The sequence below is a fragment of the Miniopterus schreibersii genome, assembly GCF_964146895.1.
Source record: "Miniopterus schreibersii genome assembly, chromosome: 14".
NCBI classification, from domain to species: domain Eukaryota; kingdom Metazoa; phylum Chordata; class Mammalia; order Chiroptera; family Miniopteridae; genus Miniopterus; species Miniopterus schreibersii.
In genome coordinates, this window is record NC_138114.1 from 48123557 (window position 1) to 48144827 (window position 21271).

General features: G+C 37.6%; 1 protein-coding gene across 2 annotated transcripts in view; it reads left to right on the forward strand.

Moving 5' to 3' along the window:
* ATRNL1 (attractin like 1) overlaps window positions 1-21271 on the forward strand; it is a gene marked incomplete at its 5' end in the record, with an annotated part of 352817 nt that overhangs the window by 43452 nt on the left and 288094 nt on the right. For both annotated transcript variants that reach the window (XM_081158751.1, XM_081158750.1), the window contains 5 exons: window positions 3439-3593; window positions 10836-10920; window positions 12411-12619; window positions 13606-13724; window positions 17605-17737. In XM_081158751.1, coding sequence (XP_081014877.1) covers window positions 3439-3593; window positions 10836-10920; window positions 12411-12619; window positions 13606-13724; window positions 17605-17737 — 701 coding nt within the window. The remainder of the gene's footprint in view (window positions 1-3438; window positions 3594-10835; window positions 10921-12410; window positions 12620-13605; window positions 13725-17604; window positions 17738-21271) is intronic.

The window sequence follows — 21271 nt, forward strand, 5'->3', positions numbered from 1 at the left end:
TAGATTTAATAAGGAAAGGCAGACAAAAATGGAAATAAGTAAAATGTATTTTAAATGATAGGTGCCCCGGAGAAAGAAAGAAAGCTGGGAAGGAGGATAGGGAGTTTTAGGTTGTTGCATTTAAATGGGGTGACCCTGAGAACACATTTGGGTAAAGAAATGAAACAGATGAGAGAATGGCTGGATCCTGAATATATTTTCAAGGTAGAGCCAAGAGACTGGAGAGACTGAGGGGCTGGAAACAGTGGAAGAGGGAGCGGAGTAAAGGTTGAATCGGGCTTCTGAAGACCTGAAAGCATGGAGCTGGCATTAACAGAGATGGTGAATTGCGCAGGAGGGGTGCGTTTGGTGTGAAGGCAGACTTAGAAGCTCAGTTTCGGATACATCTAAATTGAGATACATATTACACATGCTAGTGGATAGTAAACTGGGTGGCTGGATGTAGGAATTTGGGAATCCGACACTATGTTTCTGCTTGGAGAGAGAAGGGTAAGCAACCTTGTTACTGAATATTTTTGTGGGCTTTTATCATTTGCTTTAGTTGATTTGAGTTACTATTTCTCATCGTTTCCTTCCTTTAAGAGAGCTTTGCTCCCGCCCATCCCTTTGTGCTCTTATTGTCAGATATAGGGGTGGGCAAACGCAGGTTTACAGTTGTTTCTATGGAAAAAGACGTGCAGGTTCTGACTATTACATTAGCTTTATTAACTCAAAACAGTGTCATCACAACTGTAAACCTGTTTGGCCCACGCCTGGTATACTACATTTCTATATGTTATAAACCCAACAATCCAATTATATATGTACTGTTTTATCACAATCGCTTTCAAATTTATTAGGAAAAGAAAGGGGAAGAGAGATGCATTCCCTCGTTTTAGAATTACTTTATTGCCTTTGCCGGCGCTCCGGATTGGAATAACTGATTGAAGAGTAAACAGCTTCCTTTAGTATCTTTTCTGGCAGACGTTTTCTTTTAAGTTTGTGGACCTATTTGTAGCATATTTCTAACATTTGTAATAGCTGCTTTGAAGTCCTTTTTGCTCATCCGACATCTGGGCCCTCTCAAAGGCAGTTCTGTTGTCTCTTTTTTTTCCTGCTTATGAGTCACACTTTCCTACTTTGTTGCATGTGGTAATTGACCCTGAAAACTAGACATTTGAGATCATATATTGTAGCAACTCTAGATCCTGACCCCCCCCCCCCCCCGGGGCTGTTGTAATTTTATTTGTTTAGTGACGCCAATGAACTCTCTTAGTGAAGACTCTTTCCTCCTCCAGATGCATCACCCTCTGAAGTTGCTCCTCAGAGGAGGCAACTGGGGATGCACACAATCACCCCGAGACGGCTGTAGCTTTGCTGGCCTCTGACATTTTCCTCTGACCTCTCTGCTAAGCTACGTGCCTCTGTTTGTATTACAAAGACTGGGGAAGCCTCGGCTAATTGTTGACTGATTGCTCCGTTATTTTCAACAATGCTTTAGGGCATAAATTGCTCCACAGTCTGTTTGAATTCCATTTCAGTCCCTGTTGGATTCTTATTAGCTGTTTCCCGCCCAGGTTCTTTCTCATGTATTTTTTAACTGGTCCTGGGCTATTGTTCTCCTGGAACTACCAGCTATGTCTTAACTGCTTACAACCAAAGCTTCCATTGTTCTTGAGAGTCCCCTTAAGGCTACAGGTTTCCCACCCTCTGTTCCATAGAAAGTCAGTTCTCTTGGAAGAGCTCCCTGCCAGTGTTTGGAATTGTTGGTGGGGTCATTAGCCTGTTCCTCTGCGAGTGACATCAGCGCTGTATGTACAGGGTACTGGAGGGGAGTGGGGGGGGGGTAGCCTTTGCTCTTCTCCGCTTGCCTTTTTTGGCGGGGAACTTCTGCCTAATAAGTGAGGTGGGGTGAAGACAGGTTGGCCCTTGTGTTCTTAGCCTGCTGGGCCCGGTGTTTAGCTTCCACCCTGTGAGTTAGAGGCTGAGTACTCCCACCTCTCAGGCTTTCCCCTTGACGAGAACTTATGTCACCCAGAGCTGGTGGCATGAGACGAGCAGGATCCTGCTCTTGGTTGGATTTCAGTGGCTGGACTAGGAGCTGAGAGATGAAGTTCTCTGTTCTTGGCTTTACGTGCTTGTTTGGGGTGAACTGTGTTGCTGAGCTGGGTGTTTGTTGGGGTGTGTTGGGGAAGGATGGGAGCAGGTAATGGGTTAGATGTTGTGGGCTGTTGCGCTGTTCTTATTAAATTTAGTAGATATTCTTGAGTAGATATTTATGGTTGCTCTTAGTAAAAAATTTTTGGGCCCAAATGGTTGTGGGTTTTGTGTTTTTTTTTTTTTAAATAATTTTGATCAATTATGTTCTTTCCCCGGAGAGAGTGTTTGTTGAACTCCTATATTGCCATTCTGGAAGGCAGCTCCATATTCTTTAACCATTAATTGGTATTATAACCTATGATTTTTGAGACACCATATATAGCTTACTAACTATACTATACATACTGTGTTTACATTCTGATTCTTTGTACCAGGGATTTATTTAGGGCATTTATAAAGCATTGATTCATGTGGTCATGCATCTTAATTATCTATCAGTTCATTCAGGTGAGATATGATTGTGAGACTATATTGGTAGTATTTTCTCTCGGTTGCACTGTAATGAGTTAAAAGAACATTTATATTTTTAATGTTTCTCAAAAATGCATTATGATTTTCAGTTATCCACAACATATGGGTGTATCTCAAAATGTACAAATGAATACAAACTCTCTGATTCCATTTTGTAAAGTATAAAGACAGCCATACAAATCTTTGTTACTAGAATCAGAATAGTGATTATATATATATAATTATATATAATATTATTAAATTATATATATAATTATATAATTATATATATAATTTTAAATCTGAGTGCCGGTTACTTACTTATGTTCATGCTGTGAGAATTCATTGAATTTTAGACTTATGATAAGTCCACTTTTCTGTATGTTATATTATACTTAAAAAGTTAAAAAAGTGTATTATGGGTCCCATATGACTTATGTATTTTTAACTGAATATAGTTCTAAGTAAATTATTATATTTAACATTTTATTTACTTTGGTATTAAAAACCGATGATATTGGTCCTCTAGTTTTAAGAATATTTGTTTCCTACTTTTATAAATGAAAACAAAATTCAAAATATAAATTATTATAAAATCATTAACAATCATGTTTATTTTTGCCCTTCCTCAAAACATTTTAAGGTACTGTGAATCTGGAAGTATTTTTTCTAAAAATATGAAGTTTAAAATATTGAAGTTTAGAGGACATTTCTGTTAAAAACTGAGCATGCTATTTCAGAATTCCAAGGAAAATTCTATGTGCAAATTAGATCCTTTATCTAATATATATATAAAATCAGGGAGGTCTTTTTATCTTTTGTAATACATTTTTAAATTTTATCCTGTAGGACTATTTTGAAAGAAAGTGGGTTTGCCAGATACCTTCATTCAGCTGTTCTTATCAATGGAGCTATGCTTATTTTTGGAGGAAATACCCATAATGACACTTCCTTGAGTAACGGTGCAAAATGTTTTTCTGCCGATTTCCTGGCATATGACATAGGTATGTATCTGTTAGGATTGTACAAAGTAGGAAATATCAGAAATTTTTCATGTAGAGATTCTCAAATACGTTACTTGACAGCATGTGTGTATGTCATTTTAGAGAGAGAAATTCAGCGACAGATTATGAATGGGATTCTCTCTAAATTCAGCACAGTCGGAGTCTAGGGCCAGGAGAACAGTGTACTGAGGTGAATGAGTGGCGGAGACAGGAACTGAGATATCTGGGTTTGAATGTCCTTTTTGAAGGCTTTTTTATATTCTATCCCTCCATGAGCACTGTTTCAGTCTATTTTGTTTGACTGTTGCCGTTTGTTTTGATAATGGGTAGATATAGAGCACTATCAAATTATGTAAATTACAAATAGTAATGCAAGCATTTTAGATATAGTGAAGTAAAGAAGCATTTAAATTAAACTCACCATATATATTTACTTAGTATAGAAAGCTGATAGAATTAGAGAAAGGAACATAGAGATAGTGGAGCTCAAGAAATAAGATTTTGGTACAAAATGAAAACTGAGAACTAGGAATGGAAGTAATTAAATAATCTTTTGCAGAGAACCAGAAATACAGTGCATTAATACAAGTTATTTAATTTTAATTATTCTATCTATAGTCCTATCAATTTCTGAATATTAAATGAATGTATTGAAATACTAAATTTAGCTATGCCATAGACTGTTGTAGTGAAAACATTTTTTCTCTATATATCGTATGATAAAACCTAGCTGATATTTAAAATATATTTAGTAGTACTTTCGAGCCTTTTATTGATGGTGTAAAGAAATATACCAATTTTAAGCTATTAAGAATAATTTTGATAAATAAAAATAAAAGAGACCAAAGAATGACACATTCAATAGATGTAAGAAGTATACTTTTGCTCTTAAACACCATAAAAGCACATAATCTACTTTGGAAAATTATTTCAAGTGGTAGCATATAAAGGAAATTATTACTCTTCATGAGCACTTTGATCTTCATACTATTACACGTTTGTTTGGAAGAAAATTCCTAGTAATAAAGTTAAACATGCCTTTTAACTCGAAGCTATAGTAATCATTCCAAAGGATTCACTGTCATTCCAAAGGATTCACTATTTTTAGATCCTAAATAATTAAATATTTACTTCTGGAAATAATAATTTGAAGTGATGGTTCATGATGAAAATGGGGTTGTCTCGGCTTTTAGAAGGCTTATAAGTCAGTGCCTGAGATCCAGAAAAACTGATGGAATGAAGTATTGAAGGAGGCTGGCTTAGGAGCTTTCACTGCCGGCCCGGATGTCCGCGTGTTGTTTTGCTGATGGTGCTGAGACAGTGAGCTTAGCTCTCTGGAGGCAGATGAAAGCTTTGTTCATTTTTCTTATAAGAAAAAAAATCCCAGGAAAAGTGTAGAATTTTGTTGTTATTGTTAAAAATCTATAAAGTGAGTTTGAACTTTTGAATTTTGCAGAAGGTTCTTCCAGGAGCTTCCACCCCATTTCTGTACTTTAACGCAGAAATTAATGTTGAGATAGTTTTGTATCTCACATATTGGGAATTTACTTTTATTTCTTCCATATTGTTCATGATTATCTTGTTTTAGGTTTTGTGTATCAAAAAAGCGTACTGAGGTGAAAAAACATTAGAGGTGTTAATTTCAGAGAGAGAGAGAGAGAGGGGTGGGGGGAGAGAGAGAGAGATCGATCAGATTGTCTTTATTCTAATTACTCTTTACCAAGTGTCTTCTGAGTGCCAGGTACTATGCTTAGGGCGTTATATACTAATATCTGTAACCTCTCTCATAACCCTGTAATGAGGTGTTAATAAACTGATTCCCAAAATATTAAGCAGAAGGGAGTGAAGGGCAATTACCCAACGCTCTGTGGGTAGCGATCAGTGGATCTAGCTTTTGTAACTCCTAAAACTTGTACGTGGTAAGTTGTCTTTCCACTTGAATATACTGTGCTATTTGGTTGGGTCTAATGCATGTTCTTAATTTTTGCAATAAGTTATCAGACATATTATGTTTAATGATGTTTCTTAATGCTGTGGAAAGATAGAGGCAAGTATCAGTTTCATTTTTCAAGCAAATGTTCAATTGAAGGAAGAATAACATTTTAAATAGCATTATAATTTAATGTAAGATTTTTTTTTTTGCCCTGTGCTAACACTAACAACAAAAACATAACACAACCATACAATTCAACATAGGATAAATGTTTGTTATTTTACCTCATTTGATTATTTATGTTCAGTTCCCAATGAATTTCCCATCTAAAATCTGCCATCGTTTTTCTTAGTTGTGTAGCATCAAATGTTTGAATATTTTCCTGGGAAAAGCATTTTTTATATTTCAGGAAATGCCTTCCAAAATAATTGTCTTCCTTTTGCAGTATATTTTGTGGAATAAAATGCAATCATTACATAATGCATCAACCATAAAATAGATCTATTTTGAAAGGAAAATAAAGGCCATGTTGCTGATTTTTCTCTGTAGTGCCCTAGGACCCTTATATAGTGCCCTGGGACTTTTACTTTGGTCCAGTGCGCTGGGACTTTCAGCGCCTGCTTACCTGGACTGCACCTGAACACAGCTGACTGCCTTGTGTCCCGTCCTATTTAAACAAACAGGGATATTTGCGCTCACGCTAATTTTTCATTGTCCTCTTCCGTCTGTATAATCGGATGCCCTGAGCTCAGGCACCGGGCACCTACGTTTTTAAAAAGGTCCCTCGCGCAGCTGCTGAGGACCGCGGCTGGTGAGTGACCGTCGACTCCACCGTGCGCCGTGATGTATCGACGTTCTAGCTGCGAATCTAGCTTGAAGTCAGATTTTAAAGCCGAACACATTAATTTTTGTTATTGTTAATGGTGTTGTTATTGCACTTGACTGAAGATTAAAATGATCTTTCTGGTGGAGAGAACCTTCCAGTGCACAGGAGGCTCAGGGTGCGGTGGGAAAACACGTCTCACGCGGCCCGTCTCGTTCTTGGACGTACTTATAGTGTGACACCGCTTGGCTGGGGGGGTCAGTATTGTCATAAAGGTTCGTTTCCTAGGGTCAGCGGGGAAAAAAGGAACCAGGAGGTTTGTTTTCCACGTCTCTTACCTGTCACTAGGCGATCTGACCGAGGATTTCAACATTTGCAAGTGAGAGAGCTTCATGGACTGAAACACCTTAAAATCGAAGTGAATTTCAAGACAGTGTTTTAAAAGTATAATAGATTATGGCCAAGTAGGATTTATTCTAGGATTTAAGTGCGATTCAATATAATTTATTACATAAAGACTTTTTATTGAAACCAACAGGAAATAATATTGTATGTTAAAACCCTGTAAAATCATTTCAGTTAAGATCGATTGAGTCAAAGAGTGATGCTCACTTTGGCTGGCAGAGAGTGAAAACTAAATAAATGTTTATTGAATGAATGTGCGGGGACAGAATTCTGAGAGAAGCCGTGGGCATGAATGAGGTAACTAAGACTTTAGGATATTTGGGAAGTTTCGACCTAGTGGGAGGAATCCCAGGGAAGCACTGTCATTAAAGGGCTGGTGGAAAATGTTTTTAGGCAACATCCAGAAATTTGGTTTTTATTACGAAGGTATTCAAGTGGTTAGTAGGAGGTTTTCTCTCTACAGGCATCTAGTTTTGAGTCTTGTATACACAGCCTTTGTGTGTGTTTTAGCGTATTTCAGGTGTGCAACTAAGACTGACTTATGAACTGATATTTCAAGTGGAATATTAAAGGAATATTTTAAATATGCCCTTAAAGCATTAGAGATGTATATTTTCAAGAAAAAATGAGTCCTTGTAGAAAAATTTGCCCATGAATGTGCATTTTCCTCCTGTACTATTTATGCATAATTGATAAAATAAACCAGTCTCTAAATTTCAGCGTAAGTTTTTAATGTAATTCTGGGGCCCTCATAGGTCAGTGGTCTGATGGCATGATATTGTGATTTCTGAAATTTGAGTTTGAGAAAATAGTGACTCTAATTTTGTGATCTTACGTGTATTGCGTGTAAATTAATTTTAGTACCTTGTAGCACAGGTTTCAAAAGCAATCTGTATTCGAGAGCATGTATCACACTTTGTTCCGTTTTCCTGAGTGGCTTTTCGGTGGTTGTGGAATGGCACTTCTGTCACTTTCCATGATGTCAGTCACTGTGTGGATTTCGCTTTCATTTGCCTGGCCTTCTACTCTTTATGAAGTGATAATGACCTGAGTGCTCTGGAAACATATTTTTGTCTTGGGAAAAAAGCCATAATTATAGTTTGTAGTCAGAGAGATTAATAATGTGAGAGACTTTTAATGCAAGAATGGGAACAGACCACATGTAAACAGATTGTGTTAAGTTAATATTGAGCTTTAAGGCGCTTGATAACTTTCACATCTTACAGGAAAACCAATCTAAGTTTTATAGAGAACCCCGATCAGGAATGGGAAAACTCAGCAGCAGGATCTGTCTCGCCCAGCATTCTGTTTAGCAGTTATTGAAAAAGCTGGAAGGAAAAAGTGGAAAGACTGTTCATAACAGCTGCTGTACTCTTTTCGCTTCCCTTTCTGTGGACGATGCCTGGCAGGTGGGCAGCTATCAGCAAGGGCGAAGTACTGTGTCTATAGATACAAAAATTGCTGACCTCCCCTAGCTTTGCATAAGCTTGAAAGTTAAATTCAATTCTTCTTAAGTAATTTTATGGGCGAAAACAGTTTGCCAGCTATTGTAAGAACCTGCAGAGGAAAACGTGCATTGATTGTATTGTATTAGTCAGCACAGGTTAGGTTGTACTGTGCAAACAAAGAACCTTGTCACAGTTCGGGTTCTCTGGACAGCAAACCCTGTGACAGAGTTTGGTGTTTAAGGTACTGATTAGGTCCTTGGGAAAGCACGGGGAAGAAGCTGGATTGGGCAGAGGGAAGGTCAAGCCCACCTAATGGCCTCAGTGCCCATCAGAGTTGTCACCCACAGGATGAAACAGGCCTTGATCGATCATTGTGTGAGGGTCACCCCCAGGAGCATAGACCATTGGTGAAGTTCTCCAGACCTAAAGCCATGTCTGCAGGGGCTGGTAGCTGGATGGTGTGGGTGATGGTGGTCCTATCAGTGGGGCAACAAACCTTCCCTGAGGGTGTATTTAGTCAGCACATTTCCATATTCAACAGACTTCAGTCTGACCCACTCAGTCCACTTCTTCAGGTACCTCTAGGATGCAGTGGCCCTTTTCCTGGGGAAAACCTAGATTCCTACTCTGGCTTCTGCAGCTGGGCTCAGCGCTAGCCACTGACACGCCTCATGTCCCGTCTCCGTTTTCCTTTCTAAATGCCCCTCACCATCAGCTAGAGCCTCTCCTGGTCTCTGTCTTACCTGGTGGCATGAGATCAAAATAGTAAAGGCCACACCGCATATCTCTTAGAAGAAAATAAGAGATTTTCTTTAAAATCCTGAGTTAAGGATAAAAAGAACAAGTTATCAATTTGACCAAGTGCATGTACAAACTTTTTGTAAAAGAGGATTCCATAACTAAGCGAAAAGACAGGTCACAGGGAAGGAGAAGATACACGGTAATGCATACGACCGGCAAAGGCTTTGTGTTCAGAACATTTAATAAAGGATTATTAGGCAGAATAATCAAGTAGAAAAATGGGTGAATGTCTTGAACTGGGGTTTTATAGAAGAGTGAAAACAAATGACCTATCGAGGTGAAAAGATGCTTGATCTCACCAGCAACTGGGAAAACACACCAGACAGAACCGTTCATCAGACTGGAGAGAACATGAACTAAGAAGACCCACCGTGTACTGTTGGTTTGAGCATAAGTCGATGAAACTACTTTGGGGAGCAAATTGGCAAAATCTAGTGAAATTGAAATTGTGCTTTTCCATAAACCTAGTAATTTTAATCTTAGGAGCCTACCTAGAGAAACTCTCAAAATGTGCATGGGAAGATGTGAATACTAATGAACATACCAACATGACTTGTGGTAGGAAAAGTCTCAGAAAAGGCTAACTGACCATTAACAGATGAGTGGATAAATGCGGCACAGTCATAGGAAGGAGCGCGAAAATATGGTTAAGATGAACACACAGCACCACATGTATGCGTAAATCTAAATGGGTCGTTGAGCAGACATTTCTCCAAAAAAGATACACAAATGGCCAATAAGGTCGTGAAAAGATGCTCAACATCACTACTCACTAGGGAAATGCAAATCAAACCCACATGTGACACCACGGCACACCCAGTAGGATGGCTGTCATCAAGAAATAGAAAATAAGTGTTGGTAAGGATGTGGGGAAATGGGAACCCTTGGTCGCCACTGGTTGGAATGTAGAGCAGTAGAGCTGCTTGGAAGAGTCTGGGAGCTCCTCAAAATGTCTAAGAGTTTACTGCCTGTGTGTTTTTGTAGGAGTTTTATGGTTTTCGCTCTTACATTAATACTTTAATCCATTTTGAGTTCATTTTTGTATATAGTGTAAGAAAGTTGTCCAATTTTATTCTTATGCATGGAGCTGTCCAGTTTTCTCAACACCATTTATTGAAGAGACCGTTTTCCCCCCATTGTATATTCTTGCCCCCTTTGTTGTAGATTAATTGACCACATAAGCGCAGGTTTATTTCTAGGCTCTCTCTTCTGTTCCACTGATTTGTGTGCCTGTATTTGTGCCAGTACCATGCTGTTTTCATTACAACAGCTTTGTAAAATAGTTTGTAATCAGGGAGCATGACACCTTCAGCTTTGTTCTTTTGCAAGACTGCTTTGGCTGTTCTGGATCTTTTGTGGTTCCATACTAAATATTTTATATTTTATTTTGATGATTCTGTTTTTAGACATTCTTTCACTGAACATTACATATTCCATTTTGTATGCTTGTATGTAAAGTTTGATTTAGCGATTTAACTTCCTATTAGGTTTGTCCAGCATTGACATTCGTGTATTACTTTACTGTTTGAACCTTGGTCATTGAAATTATTTCTCAATGTAAAATGCACACTCAGTTTCTTTCCTTTCATTTTTTAAAATTCTCATACAGTTAAATTTACTTGTGGGAATTGTAGGCAAAATAATTTTTACTTAAGGAATAATGCTAGTTGAGTAACAATACTAAATTGTAGGTCATGAAAAATTAATAAAAGTCTTCCTAACTTTATATATTGTATCATTAATTTAGCCAATGATTGTTTTAATAGTATTTGTTTTAATTTGTTCTTTTATTTCATTTTTTTGTTTTGTTTTTCTGATCTCTTTTTTTCTAGCTTGTGATGAATGGAAAATATTACCGAAACCAAATCTTCATAGAGATGTCAACAGATTCGGACACTCCGCAGTTGTCATTAATGGGTAAAAGAAATACATTTATCAGTTGTACTATCTCATATTCTGTTATTCTTTTAAAAAAACATCATTTGTACTTAATGGTATTGGATTTTATGTATCCCTACTGTACCGTGGAGTACCTTTTGGATCATTAACCATATCCTTCATTCTTTTTTGTTTAAATCTATTTAAGGAGTGAGGGAGTTGTCAAAGGAAAGGTGCTGAGACAAAACTTCAGGTACCTAAAAAAAAGTCATCCTGCCTTCTTTCCCTTTTTCAGAGATCAGACAATGAATGTGACCTCCTTAAAAAAGATCAAACTGAAATAATAGCAAGGCTAGCCCCATATTTCCATAGAAGAGAGCAAGGATAGTGAGAAGAACTCAGTTTAATTTTGTTATTAACTAAATGCATGATTTTTGACAAGTCTCTTAACCTCTCTGGACTTTAATATTCTTAAATCCATTGGGAATTTGGACTAGATGATCATTAAGCTACCTTCCTCCTATAAGTTAGTATGATTTTTCTATTTCTGTAGGAAAAATTTGGTAATATGGACTCAAGTGACAGTAAAAATGTGCTAGCTCATTCATTAGCTTAAAATGTATAATTCATAATGACACGCTTATAAGTTCATTTTATTACCATTTTTCTCAAATTATGTAAAAATTCTCCAGTATGATTCTAAAAGCAGGTAGAAGTTAACTACAATGAAACGGTGTAACTGATACCAGCTGGCTTTCAAAATAGTAATAAATGAAATTCAGAGTGGAAACATATAACCTCTAGGCTTCTCTGTTGGGAAATTGTGTTTTGTTGGTTTCTATTTTACTTCTCTTAAACAGTAAAAGGTATTATTGAAGCATTTCCTGATCCTTTCCATTTATTGTATTTATAATATCTTTAGAAATGAAAATGCTGTTGCGAGGGCCTGTCAAACTTCTTTGGCATTGTTACTACTAATTCACTAATTGTCTGGGATTTTCTTTCTAAATTGAAATTTTGAAAATCATTTTCATTATTTTATTCTTTTTTTTTTTTTTTTTAAATTGCTTTTTGGGAGAGAATGAGGAAGGGTGGAGGGGGAGGAGAGAGAGATATTTCTGCTGTTCCACTCATTTATGCATTCATTGGTTGACTATTGTATGTGCCCTGATGGATTGACCGGCAACCTGGTCCTTCCGGGACAATGCTCTAACCAACTGAGCCACCTGGCCAGGGTCTACTGGTGTGTTGTTGTTTTTTTAATTTTACAAGAGAATGGAAAAACACAGTAAGAACACCTCCTTATCTAATTTCTAAATTTTATGTCTGTATTCAAAAATTATAATTTGCTATCTAATAATAACCTTATTATTCCTGTATAGAGATTACCTATTTCTAAAAAAAATTGTTTCCTACTTAGATAAAAAATTGTAAAATGTGTATATATAAATTTATTTTTAAAACGAATACATTAAACAGGAACCTTGGTTGGTATTGTTTCTTTGAGATTCTCATTTTGTTTTCATCAGGTCCATGTATATATTTGGAGGATTTTCCAGTGTGCTCCTTAGTGATATCCTTGTGTACAAGCCTCCGAATTGCAAGGCTTTTAGAGATGAAGAACTTTGTAAAAATGCTGGCCCGGGGATAAAATGTATTTGGAATAAAAATTCCTGTGAATCTTGGGAATCTGGGAATGCAAATAATATTCTTAGAGCAAACTGCCCTCCGAAAACAGGTAAAAGTTGCCTTTTCTCTCTCCTTTCCCGAGTTTCTGGCACAAACTTCTCTACTTGGCTAGAAGTAGAAGTGCGTTCTGCTTATAAGAATTACCTTAGCAGCCTTCAGAAATTAAAAATTTATAATCCTCTGATTAGGAATCTAATGTTTGAACTAGCCGGCAATTAATAATTTAATATCTTTATTATCTATTTTTAGTTTTCTTTAAAAAATTCTGCATGCGATATTACATATCAATATTTTATACATACCATGGTCATATATATGAATTATTTTCCTATGTAAGTAAAAAAATGATTTCAAATAATCCTTTCTAAGAAGTACTGTGTGCTTCAAAGAAATAAAATGAAGTAATTTGTTATGCATTTGGTATTTTTTTTCTTCCTGAATTATTGCCATGCCAGACCATGAAGTTAAAATTTCCTCTCTACAATTTTGATGATGAAGGTTCTAGTTTAAGATTTTGTATAAAATATTGAGTAAGCCAATCAAACTTATGAAAAATTACTTGTATTTATAAATGAATGATTTGGATAGAAATGGTTCCATTTTCGTTAAGTGGGTGAGTTTTGTACATTTGCAGGGCTACGGTTAACAGACGTGTTTTCAGACTCTGCTGATCTGTAACTCAGATGTCTCTAAATGTCTTTATGGGGCACGATGGACCGTGCTTGTCGTGACGTTTTTTTCCGACCTGCAGTAATGTGCTTGCCTGCTGAGCACCCGCGAGCCTCTGCCCCTCTTCCATGAGGCTCACGCCTTCGATGGCCGCGGCCCGGCCCTCGAGGTGAGGCAGGAGGCGTGCAGGCCCCGCGCGCACCGCCTGCGGGCTGGGCTTCGCGGCGAAGCGCTGACTGCGACGCGATGGCCATAGTTGCGGCCCAGGCGTCTTAGTGATTCTTGCACAGGTGTCCCAGGGGTGTCCCTCGAGGCGCGCGACCCGTCTCTCCCGCTGACCTGTTTCCCTCTCCCTCTGCGTCGCAGCTGCCTCTGACGACAGGTGCTACCGGTACGCGGACTGCGCCAGCTGCACCGCCAACGCCAACGGGTGCCAGTGGTGCGAGGACAAGAGATGCGTGTCGGCCAGCAGCAACTGCAGCGTGGTCAGTACTCGTGCGTGGCCAGCCCCGGGCCCGGGGGACGCGCCGTCGCAGGCCGCCGGCTCCGGCTGCGGCTCGCTGCGCGAACGTGTCGCTCGGGTTCCATTTCGAGTCCAGCAGCTTTTGCTTTTCATGGGTGAGGCTGGGAAAGTTCTTATAAAGCTGATAAAAAAGGTAAGATGCTGTCCCCGTGGTGACGGAGGTGGGGCCACGTCGGTAGGTAGTGAAGCCATTTCCAGAGGCCGCCTGTCGGACGCTCGTGGGCAGTGGCGGGCGCGGTGTGCGCTGCGTATAGACTGTGTGCGTAAGTGTGAGCGGTAGTTCACCGTGTGTCTGTCTTGACGTCGGTGGTTCCCAACCGGAGGCGCCTTTGTACCCCAAGGGGACGGTGGGCAGTGCGTGTGGACATTTTCGGTTGTGACCTCACTGAGGCTGCTTCTGGTATCTAGGAGGTAGACACCGTGGGTGCTGCCAGACGTCCTGCAGTGCTCAGGACGTCCCCACAACACAGTCACCGGACCCAGAAACGTCAATAGTGATGGGACTGAGAAACCCCGCTGGAGGTAGACTGTTGAAAAAATTATAAAGTTAATATTTATGGTAGATGAAAATTGATGAAGAGCAGCAAAAAAATAACCTTTTAAGTGGGTAGTAAAAAAATATCCCGTTTTTTAGAAGAGGTCAGCAAATTGAAATAAAAAATTTAAAAGTATTAAAAAGTGTATTTAATGGGATTTAAGTTCCTATTAATAGCTTAAATAGCTAAATAATATGCATATAGATTTTCAACTAAATACAATATACATTATTTTTTCCTGAATTTTTAGTAATCAACAAAAGTATCTACTTATTTTTTAAGATAGCGGGCAGTGGTGAAAGCTAAAGAAAAGGGAGTTTGAAAACTAAGTAGAACACTTCTATTGTATGATATAAAAATTTTCTCCTGTAACCAATCATATTTCAAAACATTAAGTTTTACGACTCCCTTCTACAGTAATATTTAAAACTGAAAATGAGGAAAATTTCGGTTACTGAGTCAGACCGAATCCCTTTGCTTTCGCTCAGATGGCGGTGTCCAGGGTGGGGCGAAAGCGCGTTTACAGCTGTTCATGTGAAAACTCACGCAGTTATTAATCAATACTGTAGGAATACGCTCGGTTTTGCCCACTCACAGCTGTAAACCTGCTTTCGCCCCACCCCGTATCCATCCCAGCGACGTCAGTTGCTTTCTTAACTATACGTACTTGAATTTATGACTTGGCTCTGAAAATGTGAATCACTTTTTTCACACTCACGTTAATATTCATCTGATGAGTTACGTTGGTGAGTCGTGAAAACAGGAGGGAAGGAAGTAGGAGGCATGGAAATAAGGGACTAAAATGGGGAATGTTATTAGGTGAAAATTGCAAGCAGATTTTATTCCAAGTTTTGCTCAGTAAGCCTGAGTTTGTTTGTGTTTAGACATTCACATGATGTCAAAATACACACATCGACAGAGTTGTGGTATAGGAATTGCCATCAGGTGTTCCGTTTATAAAGTGCTCTTTCGCTCCGTATTTTATTTTTGATAATGATGTGTTAACCGGGCAAGCGGCGGGTGAGCGAGTGCAAGTGACAGATGGTCCTCGCTTGTGATTTGGACCCCGATGTAATGTGTCTTTTAGACAGTTTTAGCGCCGTGCCTGGTGATTAAGCTGAACCAGATGCTAATGGATGCAGAAAGGCCTGTGAGATTGTAGTGTAAATGATGTCCATGGATATCCACTTTCATTATTTAATCATATTTGCTGCAAGTTGCATATATTGTGCTCTGATAGCTCAGGTAACCTGCTTACTTCTCACATATTTTCATTTTAAATTTGCATCTGTGTTCGAGTGAAGATCAGTAGAGTAATGGTTAGTCGCCATAGTCCGTTTCGAACGTACATCTGCTTCATTAGGCCCCAAAATGCCAGCCATGTTTCAGAATAATAGGCAGCTTGCTTCCGTAATTGATTAAATTGGTGCTGTGTGTAATTGAAATATAGTTTCATCTATTGTACTGGTTCAGTCCCAGTAAATGCCTGCGCTGTTTTTCATGAAGAGCGGCGTGGTCGCTTGGACCGCGGCTGCTTCTATCACTGAAATCCTAAGGGCTGGCCTGAATCTGCTGTTTTCTCTCTTATCCTGAGATGTCGCTCAGCCATTCTCTCGCCATTTTTATAGGGAATTCTGTTTGTCAGGTTATTCGAGTAAATGTATTTCTCTTCAGTTAGCTGGCAGATGTTTGGAACGATAGTCATATGAACCAGTGCTAAGATTTATATACTATATGAGAACAAAAAGTCATGAATTAGAGTAAATAACAAGAAAGCGAACATGTTTCTAATGAAAATGGGATGGTTGAGTTAAGAGTCACAAGGTAATCTGAGATTTTAAAATTGTACCTTTTGTTATTTTTTTAGGATGAATAAAAAGAACATGAGTATCTATGTTCTTTTTATGTTACCTTATAGTATATGTAATTTGCTCTAAAGGAATTAACATCTGCGGAATGGAAGTGACTACAATGTGTTTTATGTAGGAAAGTATAGTAGTTTATAAATAAATATTTGGTGGGTGACACTTAAAGTATTGCAGAGGATGAGCATTGTTTTAACTGTTTTTATATGTGGGGTAGTTATAACTAAATTTCAACTTTTAACTTTACTGACTGGAAAGAAATATTTAGCTCCCTTATATGAGAAAGCCTGAGGCAAGCATTTATACCTATAGAGAGGGGGAAAAAACCAACCCCCCCCCCCCAAAAACCTGAAGTGGGGCCCAGGATGTAGCATTAAGTTCTTCATGAATTTTTCTCAACGATAAGTCCCAGAAAGAACTGAGCCCAAAATTTTAGTATCTGGTTTTCACAAGGGCAGTTTTTGTTGTTGTTTTTCAAATCCTCACCTGAGGATATTATTTCCATAACTTTTCAGAGAGAGGAGGAGGGAGGGAGAGAGGAACATCAATGTGAGAGAGACACATCGACTGGTTGCTTCCCACACGCACCCCAGCTGGGGCTTGGGATCGAGCCCGCAGCCGAGGCACGTGCCCTTGGCCAGAATCGAACCCAAGACCCTTCAGTCCGCAGGCCGAAGCTCTAACCACTGACCAAGCCGAGGGCCGTTTTCTTGTAGATACCGGTAATATGTGAACTACCAGACCTTGGTGTCTGTGGGGAACTGCTGCTGAAGTTCCTATGTTGCCTGTTTTCTTTTTTTTTAACCTTTTAGTGCTTGAATTGGTTGAAATATGATTACACTCTATAGTAGGATTGATCGAAATGTAACTTTTGCAGGTTGTTTGCAGCCTGGATAAAGGCAGTGTGTGACAAATATTGGAGAAACATCAGTAAACTCCAACCAGTATTGAGTGTCTGTGGAAGTAGAATTAGTTTCAGTTATTGAGAAAATAATTTATCTTTTTAAATTCTATTGGATTCTGATAAAGCATCTCTTAAATTTTTACTACTTATCATTTCTACTTCATTCCCAGGGATCCGCATGTTAGTTTTATCATCACTAGATTTATTTCATGGGATCCTTAAGAGAATGGCTTTGTGCATTGGCCTTATTAATTGAATTGGAAGCCTGTTACCAGATTCAGTGGAAAATGTTTTCATTAGAAGGTTTCTGTTTCAAATAGTGTAATTTGCATATTTTTTCTAATAAGCACACATTCCAATTCCAAGAGCTGTAGTTTAACTAACTAACTAACTAAAGAGAGATTCTGATTCAGTAGAACTGGATTTGGGGTTAGCAATTTGTATTTTAAAAGTCACCAGGTAACTTATATACACTGAGGTTTAAGAATCACTGCTGTACACAGGTGAAAAGTAATGTTTTATCTTTTAACTTTCTAGTCTGTGAGAAACTACACCAAATGCCATGTGAGAAATGAGCAGATTTGTAACAAACTGACCAGCTGTAAAAGCTGTTCCCTAAACTTGAACTGCCAGTGGGACCAGAGACAACAGGAGTGCCAGGCTTTACCAGGTGAAGACTTCAGTTTGGTAAATGAGTTTTATGGTCCACAGATGAGTAACGTCAGAGTAAAGAGCTTTTAGTAAGAACATTCCATTTGCTAAAATTAAATCGATAGTAATTAATAGTAATATTGGAGTAATAATAGTATTGTTTCTACAAGAATAATTGTATGTTTGCTTCCAATTCTCTTAAGGTTTCTTGTATTTTTTATCCTATTGACTTGATCAGAATCTTCTTCCAATTAAAAAAAATGGTATCTTAACATAGAAAATAATATGCACTCCTATTGATAACATTTAAACATATTTGGTTCATATTTTAAGTGCCATATACATTCTGGGAACTATTTTCTACGGACTTTTTTCTATTATAAATTGTAACATTTATAACAAATGTGTGATTTAATGAGAATCTACGCTGTGAAAATGAGAGCAAAGCTCATTTTAAAAAGCAATTTGAATTTATTTTTTATAGTTAACACTCTTCTTAGTAGACCCTAACTACTCTTTTTTTTTTTTAAATATCAAAAGAGAAAATCAGAAAATGAAAAAGTAATATAGATATTTAACCAGTTTCATCTTCTTGTTGTAAAGATAAATTGAGACCCTCACTCTGGTTAAGTTACTTGCTCAGAGTTGCATGGCTTGTAATGGCAGAAATAACTATCAACTGGGTGTTCAGTATTGGTTTAATTGTTTGCCTTTCCCTAGCCCATGCTTTTTGTTTATTTTTTCATAAAAAATTTCTGAACCTATGCAATTCTAAAATGTATTGGAAAATGTCATCCCACGATTCATGCCTTTCTTACTAGTACATGTAATTGAATAAAAATTAGATTGCCTTTAAAAGTACCATTGAGATTTTGGAATGTATGTTTATTCAAATTTTGAATTTTGTTTTACATATTGACCTTTAGAGCTTTTACATAGTGATATATTATGTGTGTTCACTTTGAAAAAATTAGAGACTAGGAATGCAGTAGGCAGGATTTGAGAAGCAGTAGTGAGCTGACACTAAACTTGAGAGTAATATTGATTTCTAGGTGTTAAACTCTAAAATCGACATACAGATCAGTAAAAATACTTACAAAGTCTCTTTCAAAAGACAGAGTAAATCCTTGGCCAAAATGATATTTGACTGAAAGGAATGTGTGTACGGAAAGGAAGATTGCTTCAATAAGAAAGGGATTTGGTTACCAGTGGGAGTTTTAAAAAATAATAGTAAAGTTATATTCGGTAGTCCCTACTGACTCATTGCCCAGGAAAAAACTTTGGTTTGGTACAAGGGCTTCACTTGTCTAGGCTAAAATAATCATTAATACAATAAAATAAATACAAGGAAGTGTTTTATTATACACCAACCTCCCTTGTTTTATGTTCATATTTACTAAGCAATCAAGTGGGTATATATCATGTGGTTTCCTTTCAGCTCGTCTCAAGGAGGGCGATGCTCTCAATGGAGGGGTGGCCCAGTCTATTGCAGTTGCACTTCTCCATGAAAATTTGTGAATTGCATTTTTAAAATTGATCTCATGTAAACTTGGCAATTTGAATTTTTCTCACTAAACTTATTAGACAAATTAACTGCTGTCCCTTTAACTCTAAAGTTGCGTTGAAGTTCAATAGTACAAAAGCCTAAAACATTAAAACATTAGGCTCAGTGGTGTAATTTAGTTTAGCTTCAAAGGCCCATGCATTGGTTTTCATTTGTGTAATTTGTCAACCAGATATTTTTGGCCTCAGGGGAAAAAAAATGGGGTAGGGGACTGGCCAAAAAATGGAAATCCCTCCTTGGTTCAGTAATGTTAGAAAAAGCCATAATTTAACAAAACTTTTGCACTGTTTCCTTAAAGTGATTTATTTGGTAGTTCAGATTCTAGAAGACAAAAAGATTGCTATATATGTAGCCTGAAAATGAAAACAAAGCTGTTTTAAACAATTTCATAAAATAATAATTACAGTTTATTGAGGGGTTACTATGTTCCAGGCGCTGTGTCTTACTCATGGTACCCAATTTAATACAACAGCAGTTATTAAGGAAACAGAGTTTCCTGTTCATGGACCCTTTTAGTGGTTCCATGAGGTCAGAACTAATATTATGAAGATATTATTTGCATTTTTAATTCTCAGTCTGTTAGGAGTTTACTATGGAGTTTTCCAAAGGCTCTGTGATATGTGATTCCAATAGATCGAATGTAGAAGCACATATGAGAATACGGATGTCTTATATTAAACCTCCATTAAAGAGATTTGCAAAAATGTAAAACAATACCACACTTTTCAATGTTCTGTTTTGGAGACTGTAATTAAAAAAAAATATTAAGTATGCTATTTATAATATTCCCCCCACCGAACATTTTATAGGGAAAATTTAAAATACATAGAAAAATGGAAACAATATTAGAGGGGACGCCAAACACCAACACCCTAGATTCTGCAGTTAACGTTTCTCTCTGCTTTAACCCTGATCTCTCTGTCTACCCACCCCTCTATTTATCAGTACATCTTAACTTTCTGATGCTGGGCCCCTAATCTGACCTGTCAGCTACTCTCTCTCAGGAAGAGAATTTGATAATACATCTATTTGAGGTCCAAATATGGCATAAAGGGGAAAGACATCCTAGAAGCTGGAATAGCGTATTTGTAATGAATTTAATGAATTAATTTCTTTTATTTTGTTTTTAAAAAATTTTTTTCAATTACAGTTTACAGTCAGTATTATTCTGTGTTAGTTTCATGTGTGCAGCATAGTGGTTAGGCAATCGTGTGCCATACAGAGTGGTCCCCCTGATATTTCAAGGGCCCACCTGGCCCGGTACATAGTTATTAGTGTTATTGACTATATTCCTGTGCTATAATTGACATCCCTGTGACTGTTCTTTCTGTGACTACCCATTTGTATTTCTTAATCCCTTCACCTTTATACCCAGTCCCCTAAACCCACTACTTTCTGTCCACTGTCAGTCTGAATTTTATAATTGAAAATAAACAAATATATCTTTAAATGATCAGCTTTAATTTTTATATGGTCAAAACCAATAGACATAAAATAGGTAAAGAAGAGATCTGTGGAGTCCTTGAGAGTTCCAGGGGTCTTGGGCCAAAATATATGAGAACAGCTGCTTTAGAACAATTCCATAAAGGTTTCACTAATGCATCGAAGGCCTAAAGGGCTGGAGGCACCCATCTATTTAATGGGATATGGAAACTAACATCTCTTCAAACTTTATAGATCAGCGTGCTAATGAAACACTGCACTGTTAATTAGTACACACTAGTACATACCTTTATAATATAGTTATACATCTGTGTTTTAGAAATCGGTGCTGTTTTAAGTTCAATTAGAACTTTAAGGATTAACCACTGTTACTGAATAGTGTGTTTCAACTTTAGAAAGACCTGAATAACTGTGTAAAAAATGAATATTAAAAAGCAAAGATCATAGCTTCTTATCTAAGTATAACGAAATGAGAATTTTCTCCCCACAATGATAATTAAAGAACCAAACTTATATCAAAGTAGTACACCTGGACCGGGGAAATTA